Below are 20955 nucleotides of genomic sequence, written 5' to 3'. Positions count from 1 at the left end.
TATTTGAGTGGTAGTAAAAGCTTTGCCTCTATTTTCCCTCTCTGTCTCCTTACTCCTCATATTACAAGATATTGAACACAAGTCAAATGAAACCCTGCTTGTGGTATGTGTGCCTGCCAATATGATTTGATCAAGTGACCCACACTATCGGGAAAAGCATCATAGTCTGGAAACCTTATCTGTGAACAGTATTCACTTGTGTGTTGTGTGAGTCACAGTAAGCTACATCTATAGAAGTATTTAGTTATTATTTAGTCATGGCCACGTCATGGCCTTATCAGAGCCGTTCCCGTGGGGCTCATGCATTGAGGCACCAGTATTGTGGTTTAAACCAAATCTCACACTTAGGTGAGATTTTAACACCTGATGGGGGTTGGCGTGGTTCAAACCAGTTTAGGCCATGTAGGCCTCTCTTTGTTTCACCCCACATGGTGAAGTCCCAACACTGTATTTCATATGGAAGTAAGGTTTATGGTTTGCCTTTATGACTGCATTGTACGCACACCAGTAATGCATATATCAAAGAATAGATCCAAACAATTCAGTGATTTTAATTATAATTGGAGAACGGAATGTCTGCATAAAGCAGCATGCATTATTACTACTATTTACCACATTGAGTCTCTCTTTTTCTTTGGGTTTTTCTTCATTGACAATTAATAAGAAAGGCCTCTGGAGTTTTGTGTATTCTGCTATATCTTACTCATTCTTACCCTAAGAGCTCAAACCCTTGTCTAATATATTGAACAAGCCTCTTGTCCTGCTCTGATTTCAGTCACATCAGTGATGGATATGAGTGATCCACTCTACTGGGCCTCACACAGGCCTCTAGATGGCACACCAAGGCAGAGACAGCATTCACAGAGAAGCCAGATAGATAAACTGTGCTGATGTATTAGTGTGGGACTCAGCATTCCTCTACAGCAATAGGTCAAACCAACTGTGATATGTAAGAAGATACTGAGGATCACAGATGATACTAAGACAAGAATATTGAAATGGACAAATGGTAGAAAATCTCCAGAGGTAAACTTGCAACAGCCCAAAGTTGTGTAAAAGTCAACTCTTTTTTGGTTCAGTATTTATAACTGGCCCAATAGTGTGCTGCAGGGATAACATATAGGCGAACATAAAGCCAATGGGATTTCTCCATTGAATTTTGGATTTTTGCAGATTTAGCTCTGTTGCAAACACAAATTTATGATACTTACACATTTTGTTCAGCAGGATAATCTTCACAAATGAACAGCACTTTTATGTTTTTTGAAGCGTGAATGCAGTCACCAAAAGTGAAAAGCTAACGATAGGCTATAAAAAAAAAATGACGCTGTAATGGACTTGTCGCCGTGATGACACTTTATGGTTTAATTTAGCCACTTGTTAGCAACTGCCTTTTTAAGACATTAAAAAGTTAAAGCTTCAAAATTCACGAGAAAGGTATTTCCTGACATATTTTACAACGTAAACTTTAAAATCTCTGATGCTTGTGTAAACCACAGACCTTATGTCAGACATCTAACCAAAAAGCCATTCAAAAAAGCCATTGACTTCAAGACGAGGGAACCAGAAGAGCAAAAATGCTGACTTATTTTTGGGTTGTAAGACTGATGCCTGCAGCACTTATAATAAGGAACTCACATGGTTTCACTCAAACATATAACCAGATAATCAACCTTTACCAATAAAACATGTACTTTAAAAATGAGTGAACACCTTAAACAGAGACGGCAACTGCAGATTGTTTCGCAAAATCATGCAAGAGTATGGGAATAATTAGTGGTTTACCTACACTGTAATGCTTTGTTTCCTGTCTTCTCAATTGGAGTTCCCAGAAAAAAAAGAGGGGGCCAAAAATGTTATGGAATTTGTCTAATAAAAGGCTTAACCAAATGTACCCTGAATTGACTGAATTCAGCATGCTTTTAGGTTACATCATCATTTTTTTACAATCCCTCTATTGTCTTGTTCGCTGCCAATTTGTGTGGCTTTCCCTTGAATCACAGTTATGCTGAGGTGACACTTTTTTGTGAATTCACTCAACGGCGTGGCACTGTCCTTCCCGCTACTCTCACACAAATGCACACACTTAGTGCTAATTAAAAACCTGTGAGTCTCTGCGTTGCATCGCCACTCTATGATACCTGATTTTGTGGCACAAAGAACAACCGAAGCGCAGGGTAGAGCAGGAAAATTCCTTGAATTGGCAGTAATGACGAAATGAGAAGAGATAGTAGGAAATGTGGAAAGACACAGTGAAGTGACAAAAAAAGAAAAAAAATGGGCAGAAAAGAGAAAGACAAAGGGGAGAGATCACAATGGAGAGGAATGGAGGAGGGATGCAGACAGACGCAGAGGGTTACACAGCAATGATGTCACCTCATGCTGGCACTGTTGGACTGAGGAACAGATTAGCCATTTGATCTTTGCCCTTATTTTAGTTCCAATTTCCTCCTCCCAGCTCACACAGCCAGCTTATTAGGATAGATGACATGTGGATCTTCCTCTGTTTTAGACTTTTCTTCTGTCACATACTTCTCTGCTTTCCTCATGTCCCTTTTTCTTCTGTGATCAGCGGTATCCCCCCCCCCCCACACCCCTGTTTCTGTAACAGCTCCATTATTGTTTGAGACCAAAAAATGCGTCGATAAGCCCTCATTCAAAGAGATTGAATTATATGGAGATAAACGTTGTCCTTGAGCATGGGTGCAGATAACAGATTGGAGTGACACAGCTGACTCTCTTTGTTTTGTTAATTAAAGATGACCTCATCGCTAAAAATGGATGCTGTGCACCTCCTCGTCACGAGCCTCACCATCAGCAGATTGCAGATTGAAGGCAGGGGGCCAAGGGCTTTCTGCATTCCCTTTCCCTTTTTGCATCCTTTCCCATTTTGTCTCTCCACACACACGTTGTTAGTCTCTTTCTCTTCGCCATAGGTCTTGACTTTCCTGGTTACATTTTTTTTGTCTCTCCATCTCTCAGTAACCATAACACTCCCTCTACAGCCCTTATGTCGATTTGGACATTTGATGTTCGTGGAACCTCAAACTCACATTGATGGATTTGTGCTTGAATTATAATTAAGACAAGAAGAGGATGCTGCCCCTCGGTGCCTTCCTTTTAATTCATTATAGTGTGTTCGGGGACATTTTGTCCCCATCAGTCATAACGATAATGATGAAAACTTTGTGTGGAAAGAAACATTGGCACAACTCCTGGTTGTCTGGACTTGATCTTGGTTGAATTTGGAGCCAGCTGAAAATCAATTGAAATGCCTTTAAACATTACGTTGGGATTGATTACTCTCACTTTGCAATTCAGGGCATTGTAAACACTTACAGTGGTAGAAATACATTTTACTCAAGATGGAATGGCTCTCTGCGTTAGTAAACTGGAAAGTACCAACAAACATGCATTGATTTATTTACATTTATGTCATTTGGAAGTAAACACGTTGGTTATTAGAAACTAGTTTGGTGTGGAGTTGAATAGTGCTGCATTATAATGAAAATACTTTATCATACTTTATCCTCCCGTCATAAGAATATATTTTTACTTAATGCATCACCATTTATATTTGCCAAACTCTAACATGAGATTATTTAATAAAGAAGCCTACCTTCTGACTTATCTTCAGTAAAGGATGCCATTGTGCTAACCCTGAAAATCCAGCTCAAACTGTGATAGAAATAAAATATATTCTTTTTCAAATTGAAGTATTACCATTGACTATACAGGCAGTCTTTTTACTGTCATGGGCCAATGGACCATGAGAACTCTCTTGTAACCTAAGTCCTATGGGAGCGCCATCTTTAGTCATAGAACTAGAGTTACCATTTATAACCACTCTGTTACAAGCCTGACTGTCATTGTGCAGAACAATTACATAAAATGACCACCGCACAACATGTACTGGAAAAGTTAGCTGGACCAAGCTGGTCTCAGCGTAATGCTGCGTTCACACCGGTCGCGTTGATTTTTTGACGCGCGTCGAGATTACATACAAAGTCTATGCACAGACGCGATGAGACTGGCGCGCCGCGATTTTGCGATGGCGCGGCGCGTTGGACGCGTTTTTGCGTTGGACGCCGTTGAAGCTGTAATTTCTACTGTATAGAACAATTTCATGACTACTTTCATTCACTGTACAGACATCTAGATACATTCGTACATCCCCTAACTAAACGGGTAAAAGAACATTGCCATACTGCAGTGTTTTTTCTTCAGCCACTTCCCCTCAAATTTCTTCTTCGAGCAGAAAAAAGTCCTAATGTGTGAACCCACTGACCTTTAGAATTTATATTTACACTCGCTTTCTAACTCACTCACACGTAAATACACACACACACATGCACACACACACACACACAGCTAATGGCTGCGGCAATTACACTGTCTGAACTCAGTGGCATAATTGAAAAGGTATGTCGGGGATAACAGTATAACAAGTCTGGCTTCCAACATCAGACGAAATTCCACCATGTACACACCTGTCTCCACATCCTGCCACAGAAGGATCAACAAGTTGAAGGTGTGCATGTTCATTGTGTATGCACGGTCGGGTCTCCTAAAAACGACGTTCCCATACAACAAAATTGCTTTGTCAATTGTGATTTGGGGGAAATGCATTTTCACCCAGATTACATTTACTTTTTGACGTATTACAAATACATTTCTACATAGTCTAACAAACGGAGGACTTTCACTCAAGGAGACTGCTGTTTGTGTAAACCCAAAGTCAACGTTGACTTATTTTCATATATATCCTAATACAACTTAAATAGCATGACAAACCTAAGCCAAACCTTGATGTTTTTACCAAACTTAACCAAGTAGTTTTGTTGCCTAAACATGACCAAGCAATTTTATTGTATTTGTGTGTGTTTACCGTTTTCCATAATGTTTAAAACTAAGACCATATTCCAGGAGAAAATATGTTCCCAATCCATTCTCCTTTCCGACAGTTGGTCAGTGCCCCTCAGCATCAGAAATTGACACACGAAGGCTCCCTTTAGTGGATATATGCATCAACTAACGCCTAGCTTAAACCTCCCTTGGCTCCCTGAGTCACGTAATTCGCTGGTGTTGTTATTTATGTGAGTTGCTAGTCACGTGACGTGGTTTGTCACTTGCTAGTGCCAAGGGGCTCTGACCAAGTGTTGGTATTTGAAGAGTTGAAAGTAAGAATGTGTTGACGTTTCCCTCGAAATGTAACTGAGAATGCAATTTAGTTGTATGGGTAGGTACTTGTGTAGGAGACAGGGTTGGTATTGGGTTAGTTTATAATCCCACTGTTGTGATTCAATTGCTCTACTTGCTCAACTTTCTGTTCACTCTTTGTTATTTCAATGTCCCAGCCTATGGCTACTATTCACCCCATGCTGCCCACAGAGGAAGGAGCTCTCTTTAAATTTCCTCGGCTGTGCCCACCCGCTCCTTTTTTTGTTTATGTGACAAGCATTTTCTAGAGGGGTTTTCCTTTTCTTCTTAGATAATTTGGGTGAGTCTATGGTTTGGGACTGTTGCTGTTGTGCACCCGCAAAGCCCTTGCGGATATATGATATTGGGTCCACAAATAAACTTGACTTGACTTGTTTGCAACTACATCATAGTTTTGAGGCCTGTGTGTTTGAATCAGAGCGGTTCTCTCTTTATGCTGTCCGTCAGCCCATCTCGTCATGTTCCCATGATTTCCTATTATTTGTTCCCCTTTCAGTTTACTAAAAAGGTCACCTGGCATTTACCATGAGGATTTAATCGCCATATGAGCTGGAGAACACGCAAAATGGCTTTTACCGTAATAGAATTTCGGGGGCCTTTAATTTTTGCCAGCTGTGTGCTGTTCTTGCTTTTGTATTGACAGAAATGAGGAACCTCCCAGAAGGGTAGAACCATTAAAGCTACTTCTGGGTGGGTTTTGATATCTCATTCTGGGGTTAATGGATTTGATTTTGAGTATTATTAACAAATTCTAGATCGGTATGCAAGCACTTAAAAGCTACCACTTTGGAGGCAGTAGATGATTGAAGTCCTCAATAGAAATGATCAAACTTCCAGACATAGCCATACATGTGTCCCAACTGCTTGTAAAAATACTTCCAGTTTAGCAGTTGAGTCACACCATCATTTTGCATGTGTGAACACTCTTACTTCATTTAATAATTTCCTCACCCAAGTCTACACTCCTTCAGAGGCATTTACACAACCCCCCCCCCTCCTTTTTTAACATCTTCTTTATTTGTGATAGTGAATGAAAGCAGGTATTTTCTTTGTACCCTCTCAGTTTCAAATTGACAAGTTGGCAAGCAGGAGGGACAATGTGTTAAAAAAGGAGTATTTTCAAGTAAACCAGTAGTTAACCAAATTCAGATCAACACTCATTGACTCTAGGAAAGTACAGAAAAGTTTGGTTGTGACGTTAGCTTATCCAGTATCCAGCAGCAGAACAGAAATGCAGTCAAGCCCGCTGTGAACAACATGCCCGACTCAGTCTGCAGAGCCCTGAAGCCCTGCCCCCGCTGCTGCAGAGAGCGCTGTTTGCTTTGTTCAAAGTTTATAAATATTGAACCAAATTGCACAAAATTCGACAATGCACACCCAATGCACACTTTTCAAGATATGCAAAGATTCCTTGTGAAACAACTGTCCTATTTTCTATGATGTAAGTTTAGAAAGTTTAACTATATGGTTGTCATTACTTACAATTGTTTGGTTCTTGCAAACTGACATTTAGACGTAGAAAAGGTGAATATCAGCCCATTTACTGTGTGTACATGACTGTACATTCTGTACTCTCACTATGCCTGCGTATTCTGGTCATATATTTATGTTATTGCATAACAGTTTACAGCTTTCAGATGGCTCTGTTTAAAGAGGGTTTGAGCTATGGAATGTGTGGTAAAGTTTGCTTGGTAAAGGTATATGATTCTTAAAGATCCATAACACACTGGGTTTCCTGCTGAGTCCTTAAATTGATAATTATACAATAAGCCACCCGAGAGCAACCAAAGACCAGACTGCAGACATTTCAATTTAGTTTAGTCTCTCAGATGCATAGAGGTTACTTAAGCACCTCCCTGTGCTGTCAGTGAGCTACAATAGAAATGCTATGATCAATTCATTTGACAACGGCATAATCAGTGCTTTATGTGTGGAGTTTTGACCACTGGAAGATTTAGATATAGGCTCAGCAACTGAAGTTTTTACTCTCTCATCTTTGTTGCATGCAGGATCATAAGTTATGGGTAGGGACACATTTCCCTAAAAGCTTAATATTGGCACAGCGGAATACATCTTTGCTTGAGTTGGGAGTTCAAGTCATATTTTCTTCAGGCAAATGAATACACATCCATCATCTTTGTTTCAACTTGTTTTGCTTTCCATTGCATTTCATCAAACCACTGCCACTTTCCAGACAAGACTCTTTCCCAAAACCCTTTTCTTAATCACTTATCATCCATAAAATGATGTCTAGCCCAAGAAAAAAAGAATGAGATGACGTTGCCACACATATCTGAACACATTTGAATCGGGTTTCACCTTTAGCTAGCCATGGATGCAGAAAGAAGCAGCAGAACTCAGCTTGCCATACAACTTATCCTTCCCTGATGTCATTTTGATGTAGACAAAGTTCCTTTGTCTACTTTTGTTTTGTTACTTTCTTAAAATCTCAGGGAAAAGTTTTCACTGTCCTGTCAGTGTTTTGCAGGTAGGTTTTGTTTATATGTTATTTCTACAAGACAGGGTTGTATTTATTAAGAATTGTGTAACTTCAGCTTCATAATTTGCTTCAAATTTCATTGTTTTGATACAATAATCGTCCAAAGATATTTGAAATATTACACAATCCAACTATTAACAAATACTGTATGTATTCATGTGTGTGGGTAGTTATTCTTAAATAATGTATCATGTCTTTGGTTTTACACATGTTAAATCAAAGAGAAGACTCATCAGACCATCTGACAGAGGTATCGATGACCAGGCTGTGGCTGGTCTCATTGTCCTGAAGCCTATTAATATTAACAGTCATCTCCATACTTTAAGATGGTCCTGTTTTCCCTTCTGAAGGGAACCAGATGAAAGACCTCACCAGCTCCATGCAAAGTGATGTAAAATAAATGCAATTATGGAAAGTGTTTGAAGCGCAGTAATTGCAACACTCTATTGCCAAGGTTTAAATCGAGCAAAACTGAAACAATATGAACATCGTTAATATGCTCTAATATATGATTGACCTAATTTGTACTAAAAATGGTCATTATTTAAAACATCTGGCTTCTTAATTTCCTGTTGACAAACCAGTATAATCTGTCTGTTTAATAAAAAGGTTTTAGTTTGAGTGAGAATTTATCCACAGAGTAGCTGAACAAATATAAACACAGTTTCCAGTTGAAAAGAGTAATTACATGAGTTTCTGACAATTTATAAACAAAATATAAACGACTTATTTTACAGTCCTTAGCGGATTTCAACGACAAAATAAATAAATCAAAATTGAGATTCATGTTTCAAATCTTTGAAGGAGCAACACTGCAACAGTGCAAGAATGTGTTTCGGGGAAAACCTCCAATACACAGAGTTCTTTCCGTGAAAAGGTCAAATCATTCATTCGCGCAGTTCTTTTTCCTCTCTTCTGCAACCTTTTCTTACCATCCCCTTGTGCCCTACCAGCCAGACTTACTCCCTGTGTTTATAAGTTGGCCCATGTATCATAAGCTAAAGCTAAGCTGCCCTTTACCATGTGAAGAAATAGTTGGGAATCCAACCATTTGAGAGCTTTTAAACTATTTTGACAGCTTCCTCTTTTTTCCATCACCTCCATGAGTACTGGAAACTGGCAGCATGTGTGTGTGTGTGTGTGTCTAAATGAACAAGTTTGCATCGCTTGCCTTTCCCGTAAGCTGACATGAAAGATATTTCACAACTTGTAAAGTAGTGTTTTGTGAGACAGCAGCGTGCTCAGAGAGATATCATTGTAACACTACCATGTGCCCATAAAGGAAAGATATCCTGTTTTCTTACAGTTCTGTAACGTAGTGTTTATGGGCTGCCAGCTAAAAGTCACATTTGATTTAGCCTCGGGCTCTGTGCTGGAGAAATGGCTCCCATCGGACAGAGCAGAAGTGACAATCATAACACCAAATAACACAGTCATTGATAACAAAATAACTACTTTCCTGAATGTAGAAATGAATATATGACTGAGTTAATGTTGGGCGAACATTGTTTTTTCTCTGCTATTGTTTTGTTTAACTAAAAACAGATGAAAGATAATGTTGGAAGATAATTGCTTTTTTTCCTCCTTTTTTGGCAGAAAGTATGACGGATGGTAGAACAGTACAAATAACATTTCCAATGTGACCTTTTGCAAGATTTCTTTTTAGTTTCTCTCTGTCTTCATTTCACCCTTTGTACTTTTCTTTATTTCCTTCAATTTCATCTCTCTGCTAGGTGAAGTTCTGAGCTTAGTGGATGATCTGTTTTCTGGTTTGGGTTCGTCCTGTGTTGTTGCTGGGAAGAGGACCGGAGACCATCCTCACTCTGTGCTATACTCGGTTGTCTTCAAGTGCCTGGAATCAGACAGTCTCTACAAGTAAGTCTGCTGATGCCCTTTGCCAAGTTTTCCAAGTCAATTGAATTACTGATTTATTGTGGCTATTTATTTGTACCGTATGGATAAACATGAGTCATATATTGTATTCTGTTGTAGGTAATTTAGACATAGTTTAAATAGAAAATGAATGTTGCACTTATGGGGAAAATATTCTTCCAAATGTGTTTTTTAATGAAGCAATATACAGTGCAATATAATATAAGCCGGAGGAGTATTGCCGCTTGATCATGGTGGGAGATTTTGTGTGCCCCTCAGACCCTGTGAGCTGTGTTGTAAAGCTGGGTCTATTGAGGCACATTGGTCTCAGGTGAGGGGCTTGACTTAGACTTCCACATGTCAATATAGTGAGCATCTTTATAAAAGAGTATTCTTCCCTAGAACTAGAATAAAACTCATGGATATGGGTCGAATGAGAGGGATTAGATCTTGTACAAGAACACCTATTTCTCAAAAATCCATGATCAACTTTGTAGTTATATTCAGTCCTTTTTTAAGGTGGCCCATTGGACCATAGAAAGACCTTTTTTTATTAAAAATGATGTTGTGGCCATGTTTGCATCTTTCCCAAACAAAAATGACTGGGCAAATATCAGCAATACCACATCCTCTCTTGGGTGTCTACAATTCCCACTGCAGATGCTATTTAGTTTCAGGGGGTGAATGTTGTCACCTTCAACAGCTGGGTCGAGTTAACTAGGGAGGCGTACTTAGGCTCAACTTGGTGAAAGTGGTGGATGCTTCCGTTCTTTTATGTTCTCTTTGGTCAGAGCAGACCAGGGTTTTAGTGAATACAGAAGGATCTCTGTTAGGAGGCGGTGTTTGTTTAACTCAAAGTCATCACCCTAAAACATCAAAGTTTGACAGTCTATGACATCCAGGTCTATTTGCTGTTGCTGATTGTGGATTTGTTAGTAATAGGGATTACCCCATCTGCCGTTAGACTTGGTCTTCTGAAAAACCATGGTAACAACCATAATCATGTCCCACCAACATTGTTATATCAAATGCATGGTGGAGTGGTTATTTACTGGACTGTATTACACTGACACCTGTTTCTTATATTTTATTTATCTCATTTCCATACATGGAGGAGAAAGAAGCTCCATACATTGTACATTTCAATAAAACAACACCACAAACTACAACCTTAAAAACAACCTTAGAGCTAGCCCAACAGGTCTCTGTAACAGCATCAACAACAAAATAATAAATCGTGTTTTATCCGATTGGGTATTGCTGTGATGTGTATTTGCTCTGAGCACCTATTTGCCCTCTACATCTTGAACCAAAGTTGCAAGAGCAGCAGACAGTGAACCAGACAGGACCCAGATGTTGTTGTGGCTGTCATTGGACACATGAAACACACTTCTCAGCTTTGGTCTGTCTTTTCTCAGGTTTTGTTATGTCACTTGTTTTTATACTGCTCTTGCTGTGGGGCCTTGGTTTGTTTTGGGAACCTTAACATTGGCATAACAAGGTCTTCAACTGCAGCGTGTGTGTGTGTGTGTGTGTGTGTGTGTAGTCTGTTTGTATTTACCCCAGAGGGAAGGTAAAGGATGGATTAATGTAGCAATGCCAACAAGCTATTTAACAATGTAATAATTTTAGTTAAAATATGACATTTGCATAGAATTCAAGTGTTCACAACTGACCATGTAAACAAGTAGATAAAGATGACAAAATATATCGAATAAATCCCAGGAACCAGTCAATAGTTATTGGTGACATTTTTAGAAGATGATGTTAATGCCAACAATACAATTAGTTTCGTTAAAAAAGAAGATGATTTTGAGTGTCCTACAGGCTTTGAAAGTAGATGAAGAATAGTTGGGAAGAAGTATTAGTTTAATCTGTATCTGTCAACCTGCAACAAAACCTAATTTCCAACTATCAGTGTTATCTTTGTTTAGGCATTCTCCAGTGTTGTTTTTCTCTGATAAGAGCAGAATCTGCGTCGGAATTACGTCTGTGGGCACATCTGCTTGCAGCCAACTCTGCGGTCTTAATCAAGAGCCTGATAAGACCTCTACTGGTACTGGCTTTACACTAGATCATCACCAAGGTTGCTATGGCCCTAACATACCCCTACAAACGTAATGCTCTTTACTTTAAGTTACACACATTTCAAAAGTGAATGGCCAACCAATATATTGGATACAATTTAACACTCTAAATCAAGTATTAGAATTAGAGAACATCAGGCTACATATTAATATAGTTGTTTTGCTATCAGGCTTTCAACACCATTCACTAACCACAGATTTTAATGATAGGGTTGACTTTGTGCTTCCAAACAGGTAAGTAGTTTTATGAAATTGTTGTCTCCATTCATGGAATAAAGATTCAATTGCCCTGCGTGGCAATATGGCTGACAGAAAGCAGTCAATCGGCGTTGTCGGACCGTAGGAACTTTTTCATTGTTCTAAGAATTTAGTTCTAAGAAACCCCATTTCATTTGGCGCTGTCGGACCGGAGGAATTTTTTGATAGTTCTTAGAACCCCAATCTGTATTCTGTCTGCACCGCAAAAACTACAAATGATCAGAGTTCTTAGAAAGACGTTTTATGGGACTTTTTAGCCTATTTCAGATGAAGTACTCTCCCAGAACAAAAGGAACCATGAGTGGTGAAGGTGTACGCTGATTGATTGTACAGAAGAGCCGATGTAGCAATGACGTGTAAAGAAAGAAAGCAATATAGCTCGTAACAAAAAATAGAAAACAACACATACTCCTGAGACAAAACTCTTCAGAACTGGGGGATGGTCCATGGCTGGGTCTTTCCTGCATACTACGGCGCAGAACACCAGCCTGGGGCTCCCTGAATAACTGACAACTGCTCCTGTGACATTTTCTTCATCAAGTATGAGATGTGGCGGAGCGGAGTAAAGGCATAAAGCAGCTTTCTTGACCATGGCACGTGTGGATTGTCTTGCTGTTCCAGGGAGAACCATAGTGGGTTTTTCTGGCGGTTGGCGAACAGATCTACTTCCGCCTTCCTGAACCGGGTCCAAATCTTCCACTCGTCTGGTAGGGGTCCACCTCTCAACATGAGGTTGGCACTCCTGTTCTCCAGTCCCAGAATGTGCAACAGGTGCTCTGAGGTCCACAGCCACAAGCTCTTCGCCATCCCCACCAAGACAGCAGACCAAGCTCCACCCTGCCTGTTGATATGGGCTCTGTAAAAACCATGGTGGAGACGGCTTACCAGCTCAGGTGGAAGCAACAGGAGTGATCCCATAGCTTCTGGCATCAAATCTAGGGCAGGCTGGGCAGGGTAGTGGCTGCTGAACACCACTCTCTGCTTGGTCTGCGCCGAGGTACTCAAAGCAGGCGTTTATGTCTGTCATATTGATGAGGCCAGGGACAAACGGGCACTAATGATGTTCTCCAGCAATTGATCAACTCCACGGGCAAATTGCCATTCGTTGAAAAGAAAAAGGATGGCAGACAACGGTGTGGGCTGCCAAATATACTGTTAGTTCCGCAGCAATTTGTGAAGGGACGTCCTAATTTGCAGACTAAATTCAAATTTTTGGTTGCGAATGTGTCCTCTCCATAGAGTCCAGTAGAGGGTGGAGCCTGTGTGAGTTTGAACTGGTTGAACCCTGTTGCATTTATTGCTAACAAATCCATTTACATTTTAAAAAGTCAATACTTGTTGTATAAGCTGCCGTAATATTACATTTTTGCTTTAGATTGTGCTCATGTGCTCCCTCCTGCCCTGCATCTTCCCAATTGCTCCTCAGCTGCTCCTGTTGCTTTAAGGCAGTTTCTTCATACATCTAACTTGCCAGAATTCCCATCCTTTTTATGTTCATGCCAGCCTGAACTCCTAAATTCATGCTTTATCTTGGTTTTTTTTCTCCAAAAACGTTTACCTCTGTGTTATTGGTGTGCCAGCAGCATTTTACCAGTTAAGAACCATCACCCACCTTTGATATTCTGTATTCTGCATTAGCCAGTGTTTGTTAGCTTTAGGTTACATTCTATGGGCTTTGTAAAGGAATGTCGACGTGCATGGTGGCAGTAAAAGCACACAAATGAATCATGCTTTGTAGCTAAAAAAGATCATTCATTTGACACAGTTCAACATTCCACTTAACGTTTCACTAACAGCATCATTACATTATTAGGATCAATGTATGTTGAATTGCTTGCTATCTTTGTAAAACTAGTAAGTTTTGGGAGGGTGGGAGGCTTTGTTAAGATTGGGATGGTATAAATGACTTATATAAATGTACGACCAAACAATGAGCAACACAACACAACTACTAAGCTTCATGCAAATGAGTACACAATGACGTTATCATTATGCAAATGGTTGATTGCCATCATCTGGTGGCTTCTGGCAATTTTTGGAACTAGTGGTGGCTACTTACATAGGAGAGTTGAGAGGAGCTGGTCAGGAGAAAATCTCGCCTTGATTTTGTCTATTGTCTTTCAAGGTATTGTTGGAATTATTGTTGTGTCAATCTTCTCAAAGTGTCTGAGTTCCAAAAATATCTTGACTATGCATTTAAATCTGTTGAATACTTTAATAAGATGTTATTCATTACATTCATTTGGACTGTAAGTCCACCTGACAGGGAGATCATTCGTAACTGAACTCTGTATCTATTTTTAAATGAAATGCAAATCCATTTTTTGTTGAGGGCTGTCGCACCAGTGTAATGCCGCATAGATCTGAGGATTTCAAAGTCATGAGATACTGTAAGCTGCCACAAATGTCCAGGCAGTGAGAGACAATTATATGTGGCTTTGATTGATTTGTGGACTGGCTCTACTGATGGGTGTCCAAATGCTGATGTCATGGAAAAGTCATCCCTTACTGCCCTAGCTTCTCTCAGCATGCCAAAAATACTGCCCTAATTGATCCTCTCACTTTCTCTCATTCTTCCTCTCTTGCTCTGTCCGTTTCTGAGCTTTCTGTCTTGTCATCCCTTGTTTGGCGTTCTCTCCACCGTCTCATTAAATTAGAGGACAACGGTTACTTTAATGGCAACATTGTCAATTTACACGAACATTAATCTGCCATTTGTCCTTTCATTGTGTGCTGAGCTTTCAAAACTATGGCACAGGGACAAAATCGAGCCGCTTCCAGGGGAGCCATGTGCAGCCAGACAGCCTTGGAATAGATGCGAGAGACAAGGAATTAGAGAGAGGGATAGACAGCGCTGAGCTATATGCAAGCAATGTAGATCGAAAAATAGAGAGAGACAAAGTAATGTGTATCAGTGTGAGTGTGGCTGGGTGGGTGGTTGTGTGTGTCTTGCCAATTCTGTTGCTTGATGTTTTGACATTCTTATGGCAGGCCAGACTGTGGCTGGTTCCTTTGTTCTCCAAGGCGATCTTTATCATCGCCGAGTGCCTGTTCGAAGTACAGTTACACTCTCTCCAACCAGCACCCTTTAATTGTACTATATGTGTCTATGAATGGCAGCTTAAGAGTTTGAGAGACCCTTGTCCAACGTTCTTTGGCATGACTGATCTGAAAAAAATAAATCATATTTTCTGTAAAATGTTAAGTTTCTTTGCACAATTAGCATATTTTCCCTTTTTTACCCAAACAAATAGCAGGTCTCCAAAGTTAAACCTGAATCTGAGTATTACAATACATAGCAATCTTGTAATTGCTGTATGGGCTTTGGGAACAAACAGTACATGTCATTGATGCCAACCAACAACCAAAAAACAGCAAAAGAATTCTGGCAAGCTCACATTCTGGCTCCCAAACAATACTTTTAACAAATTGCCTTGATAAAACTCCTGTCTCGTCGTCCTCCTGCTTTCCCACCTCATTGTATCCATCCGCGCGTTATGTGGCCACATAATTTAAACAGTGTGACTGTTACATGCCGGCATTGTTTTGTTGGGCAGAGAAGCCAGTTTTGCGTCTTGTGTGAGGTTCTTGGGGAATACCGCATCCACCCTGCTGAATAACAAGACCAGACAAACTATGTGAGCTGTGTCCAAACAGGTCATGTTACAAGCAAAACAATAATTTGACAGCATCTGGACAGCTCTTGCAAGACATTACAGGAAAACCGATGATAAATGTTTTTAGGATGAAATGCAAGTTTTGAAACAACAATAATATTGTAATTTCTTTATTCAGCAATGGAATGCCATATCGGTGGTTCTGTTTCTCTCACTGTGTTTTGTGGTTTCCTTGTTATCGTCCTGTTGTTTTTACAGTGGTAATTATGTAGGAATACTGCTGAAAGGTTACCGTTTTTCATAACTTTTTCAAAGTTTCCCCTGCACTAAGAAAAACAGTGCATTTGGATGAGTCTTTTTGAATTTCATTTTCAAGGCAAAATTCACGCAGAAAACCCCCTTAACCACAACTACATTATTTATGTCATACGTCATTGATACTGCAACATTTAACATGCAATTGCATGCTTATCAGATATTATTTTTGACTTCTTCTGCTCAGGTGGAAGTTGCACAGTTTGTACACGTCCAGGCAGATTTGGGGAGAGTTACATAAGAAGATTGATCAGAAGATCGGTGGTTCGATCCCCAGCTCCTCTAGTCTATGTCGATGTGTCCTTGGGCAAGACACTTAACCCCAAACTGCTTCCGGAGGCTGTGCCTTCGGTGTGTGAAGGGGTTTGAATGCTTAGATAGTCCTGATGGGTAGGTGGCACCTTGCATGGTGAGCTGCTGCCATCAGTGTATGAATGGGTGAGTGACATGTTGTGTAAAAGCGCTTTGAGTGGTCCGAAGACTAGAAAGGCGCTATACAAGTACAAGTCCATTTGCCATTTACTGAAGAGTGGTATCAATCTTGTCCTCTGAGTTTCGACTGAATGTTACCTCTGCAAATGCTGACTGGCAACCTGTACCAATGTGCTACAGGTTGATGCTAACCACCTGTAATCTCATCAAGTAGCCAAAGCCAAACATATGACACTACATAACAAGTTAGGCTGAACAAACGTCAAAGCTAATGTTGTGACTCTTTTTCAATTGAAGTTTTTTTGTTTACTGCCTCGTTAATGGGTGAATGATTCAGGGAATTCAGAGACCAGCAAGACAGCAGCGGCAAATAACCGTGTGTGTTCACAAGAGCGGCCGCTGCCTTCTCTCTCTCCTTGCTGCTGCAACGATATTGATGGATTAAGCTGTGCCACCCTTCATCTTTTTTTAGATAAAATATGACCAATTCCTCCTTGTACTTCTTCTTATTCAGAAGTACACAGATTGGCATTTTCAAAAGGACATTTAAAGGTCAATTGCTTTTTATTCCGTGCCGTGTGGCCCTACATTACTTGAGGTGCGTTCCATTTTCTCAGTGTGTCTCTTCTCCTAATGCAATGTCTTGAACTGTTTGCTGTGGTATCTTATCACGGCACTGAGTGGTCCTTCATGGAGCCCCAGAAATGATGATGTTTGACATTTTCAGACAGTGGAACTTTGTCCTCATAGAGTGCTTGGAGTCAAGCCCTTCTGTCTCGTCTGCAGCTGTGGTACTGGCTGCTCTCATTTTCAAATCCCACAATCCCTGGCTACCTATTCGCGAGATGTTTACTGAAAAAATATGTGATGTCAGTGTATAGTTGTATGATCAAATATCACCTATCAAGCCCACCATCTCACCCAGCACCTTATCCTGCAAACCTATAAAACATGCACTATATGACGGCTTTGTCTATGTCAGCACATCCAAAGTGCCAATCATATGTCAAGTTGATGTTTTAAGTGTCTTTGGTAATGGCTTCCACTCTGTTTTTTGGTGTATTTCCTGCTTGCTTCTGGCACTGTATCTTACTTGAGCTTGGGATGTCACAAATAATACATTTTATTCTGCTGCTTTTCTTTCATGATATTGTCTTATTAGGTTTACCCTCCGTGCAGTGGATAGCCGAGGCAGCCACTCTGAGTCAAGCTTTGTCTCAGTAAGGACGTCCTGTCCAATGGTGGATGATAGCCGAGCTGAAGGTACTCTCACCTTTTGATTTTGTCTTTCTCTTTCATTTCAGCTCTTAATCAACATCCTTGTATTTTCATCTATCTCTTGCAAGTCCCCTCACCTAACTGAAGTGCAGTACTAAATCGCAGAAGTTCTCTATCACACCTTTTATCTGCTTATTGGCTTTCCTCACTCATGGTATATCCCATTTCCCCCCTCGTATCTCTGTATCGCTCTTCTGTCTATCTCTTCCCTCCTTACAGAGATAGCAGACAAGGTGTACAACTTGTATAATGGCTACACCAGCGGCAAGGAGCAGCAGATGGCCTACAACACACTGATGGAGATCCCTCCTCCGCTGCTGTACAGAGTCCAGCACCACTACAATTCCCACTATGAGAAGTTTGGAGATTTCGTCTGGCGTAGTGAGGATGAGCTGGGCCCCAGGTGAGACGATCTGGGCAAAAGCACAGTTTTGACAGCCAAGCCAAACACAAAATGTGATAGTCTGCTAACACGAACTCACCTTCAAACTCTATTTCTTATTCTTTCTCATTGAAAGTTCCTTTGCGTCCACAACATGCCAACCCGACATCCAGTCAACGTTCCCCTCTTTACAGGGTTGATAGTTTGCTGTGTGAACAAACATTGAGACATTATGACAATATGGAGAAGGAAAGCTCACTGACTAACAAAACTTCGAAGGAAGAGGCATAAACAATACTTTTAAAAAAAAGTATAGAACAAAAACATTAATGTATGCAAGTTTGCCAAGGAAGTTGGCCCAGCGCTGACGATAGCAACAAAAATCTTAAGTTACGGCCCAATGTTTTGTTTTGTCCACCCCCACTGCCTGGAAGCACTTCTTTCAAGCCATAAATAATGATATGATAATTGTGGAATCATTTTGGTTTGTAGAAAGATTATGCTTCTCTCTGATTGGTGAAGGGGGGTGGGAGGCAAGGGTTTGCCATTGGTGCTTAATATGGGGATTGGGGTGGTCACATGGTGTGTTTGTGTGTGGGCAGTTATGAGGAGGGGGTGGGGGCTTTTGGATGAGCGAGCATGGATTATTTACAGCCTGAAGTTGGCAGGGTTGAGCCTCGTTGGGGTAATTTACAAGCAGGCTCTATTGGTGGAGCCTTTTAAAAGGTAACAGAATGGCCAAGTGAAACGTAAGCACACTCCTCCCGGAGCCGAGAACCTATGATCCCCAAAATGTCCACGAGCATTGTTCACAATTATTTTGTTATGTGATACATGGTTGCTGCTTTATTTACCTTCACTCTAAACACATATATTATCTTTACTGCAATGTACTTGTTCTATTTCCGACACATCGGCCTCTTTGATTTGTTATTGTTTTCAGTTCTGGGTTGCCTTCCTTTGAAGCTGTGGGCTTTTTTTCTAAATCAATTACTTAGGATTCAGTTGCCTAAATCAGATGAAGCCAATTTGTGTTTACTTAGTAGTTGCAACCTAAAAGGTTAAGCAGAAGTAATATGTTAAATGTGTCACTTTTTCTTTTGTTCATTTCGTTGTTCGTCGTAATGAATGGCATCAAACGTGTTTAATTTGTCCATAGCTCACATGCTTGCAAGCTTCCATTGATTGTGTGTTTGGTATTCCGTTGTTTCAGACATAAGAATTCAAGGGAAATGAGAAAAATGTTTTCCGCCCCTTTTTCAGCAAAGAAGTGAAAAGGATGTCTGTACTCCTTGCTTAACTAAAGACAGATGTTGATGCTCAGCAGACACTGCTTCTCAAAACAAATGGAATTTTGCCCTTCTCTGCGTGTGTTGTCCTCATTTCAGTAGCCATGAGTTTAACAATCTCGGAAACTTAAACTCTTTATGTATTCTGTAGGTGTATTACTGATTTACAAGTAGAGAATAGATGCATTTATGTGTGTGTGTGTGTGTGTATGTGTATTTTCTTTATATTAAGTGAACCTAATATATGGCTCCTTGATGTTGTAAACAGAAACTCTTGATAATCTGGGCCTGCAGACAAAATTCTTTGTTTTACGCACGACTTCTGCCTCTGGTGTAGAGAACGGATTCGGTACCCGACAATTCAAAAAGCAATAGCATGTGGTGGTTTTGACCCAGACTGGCAGTCCTGTCAGAGTGACAGGAAAGCCATTGTTGCAATTCTTTCAATTCTGGTAACATTTAAAGCTGTGTTTTCGTGTAGACACAAAGCCAGTGGAGGTGCAAATAAAGGAACAATGTCATTTTCCTTTTGACTTTCTTTTTTGAATTTCTTTGATGACTTTGTTAATGCAGATCAGTTGGCGAAGTGAATTTTAAGGTGCCCTCTTTGGTATAAAATTGTGGCTGTTTTTTTTTTACTATCCATCCAAAACATGTCTAATCAGAAACACAAAAAGGAATTTTAGTTTTTTTGGCAAAACACACACACATCAGCATTCACATCAAGTTGTATAAACTACTTCTATGATATTGTGATTTTTAAGTGTCATCTGGTACAGATTTAAAATCACTGTATCATGGATGCAATAAGGCAGATTTTTATACTTGTTGATGATTCGATCATTTAAACCATGTGTGCCAATATTTTCAGGAAAGGTGAGATCTGTTTTGGCCTTGATGTCTCAATTTTGGATATCAACTCAAACTTGAGAGAAAATGTAATGATGATGTGATAAAATACAAAAAAAAACCATTTGTGTGATGATGTTGACCTTGGATTTTTTTTTTCTCTTCTCTTCTCCCTCAATAGAAAAGCCAACCTGATACTACATAGGGTGGAAAGGATTAGCCACTACTGCCGGTCCCTCCTGCGCAGCACCCATATCCAGAGCCGCACCGACACCATGGCGTATGTCTCCTGCCGGAGTGAAGAGGGCCGACCTCCCAGTAATACGTGGCATGGCTCTTTACATGAAAGTCGCACCACCTGCATGGAAAAGCTCATTTCTGTACAGCGTAACACATACAGCAACACTAAACTCCGATGAGACAGGAGTTTGGAGACGGTGGCGGTGGCGGTGGCGGTGCGGTTTTGTTTTTTTTCCTGCTAAATGACATCAGCGATCGATGAACCTCGTCAGCCACTCTGCAGCAAGTGTCCCTCAAGTGACTGGTGGATTTTGAAAACCAAAAAACCTCAGAATTCACTGGACATTGTGTTAAAGCTACCAAAAAAACATATTTTTGTGTGGCCTACTTTTATTGTATAACAGAGGGGGGGGGGGGGAAAGAACTGGAGCAAAATGCCAGTGATCGCACATATCACTTAGAAACTGCAGTGTGAAAATGTAAAATATAACTCAGCCAAGAGAAAAACTGGTTGGTTTAAATACTTTGAATGTAATATTGTAGTTCCTTTTCGGTGCTTTCAAGCTTATCTGGAACACTTAAAAGTAAGAAAAAAATGAAAAATCAACAGCATAAC

The 20955-nt window shown here is 40.3% G+C and overlaps 1 protein-coding gene across 1 annotated transcript in view; it reads left to right on the top strand.

Moving 5' to 3' along the window:
- The window catches only part of astn2 (astrotactin 2), a gene marked incomplete at both ends in the record, with an annotated part of 218560 nt that extends 198042 nt beyond the window's left edge, over positions 1-20518 (top strand). Inside the window, 4 exons of the mRNA XM_079288873.1 lie at positions 9454-9595; positions 17464-17564; positions 17799-17982; positions 20281-20518. Of these exons, the coding sequence (XP_079144999.1) occupies positions 9454-9595; positions 17464-17564; positions 17799-17982; positions 20281-20518 (665 nt within the window). The remainder of the gene's footprint in view (positions 1-9453; positions 9596-17463; positions 17565-17798; positions 17983-20280) is intronic.
- Between the last annotated feature and the right edge of the window lie 437 nt (positions 20519-20955).

Source organism: Melanostigma gelatinosum (assembly GCF_949748355.1).
Source record: "Melanostigma gelatinosum genome assembly, chromosome: 18".
In the NCBI taxonomy this organism is placed as follows: domain Eukaryota; kingdom Metazoa; phylum Chordata; class Actinopteri; order Perciformes; family Zoarcidae; genus Melanostigma; species Melanostigma gelatinosum.
This window is presented reverse-complemented; position numbering and strand designations above follow the sequence as displayed.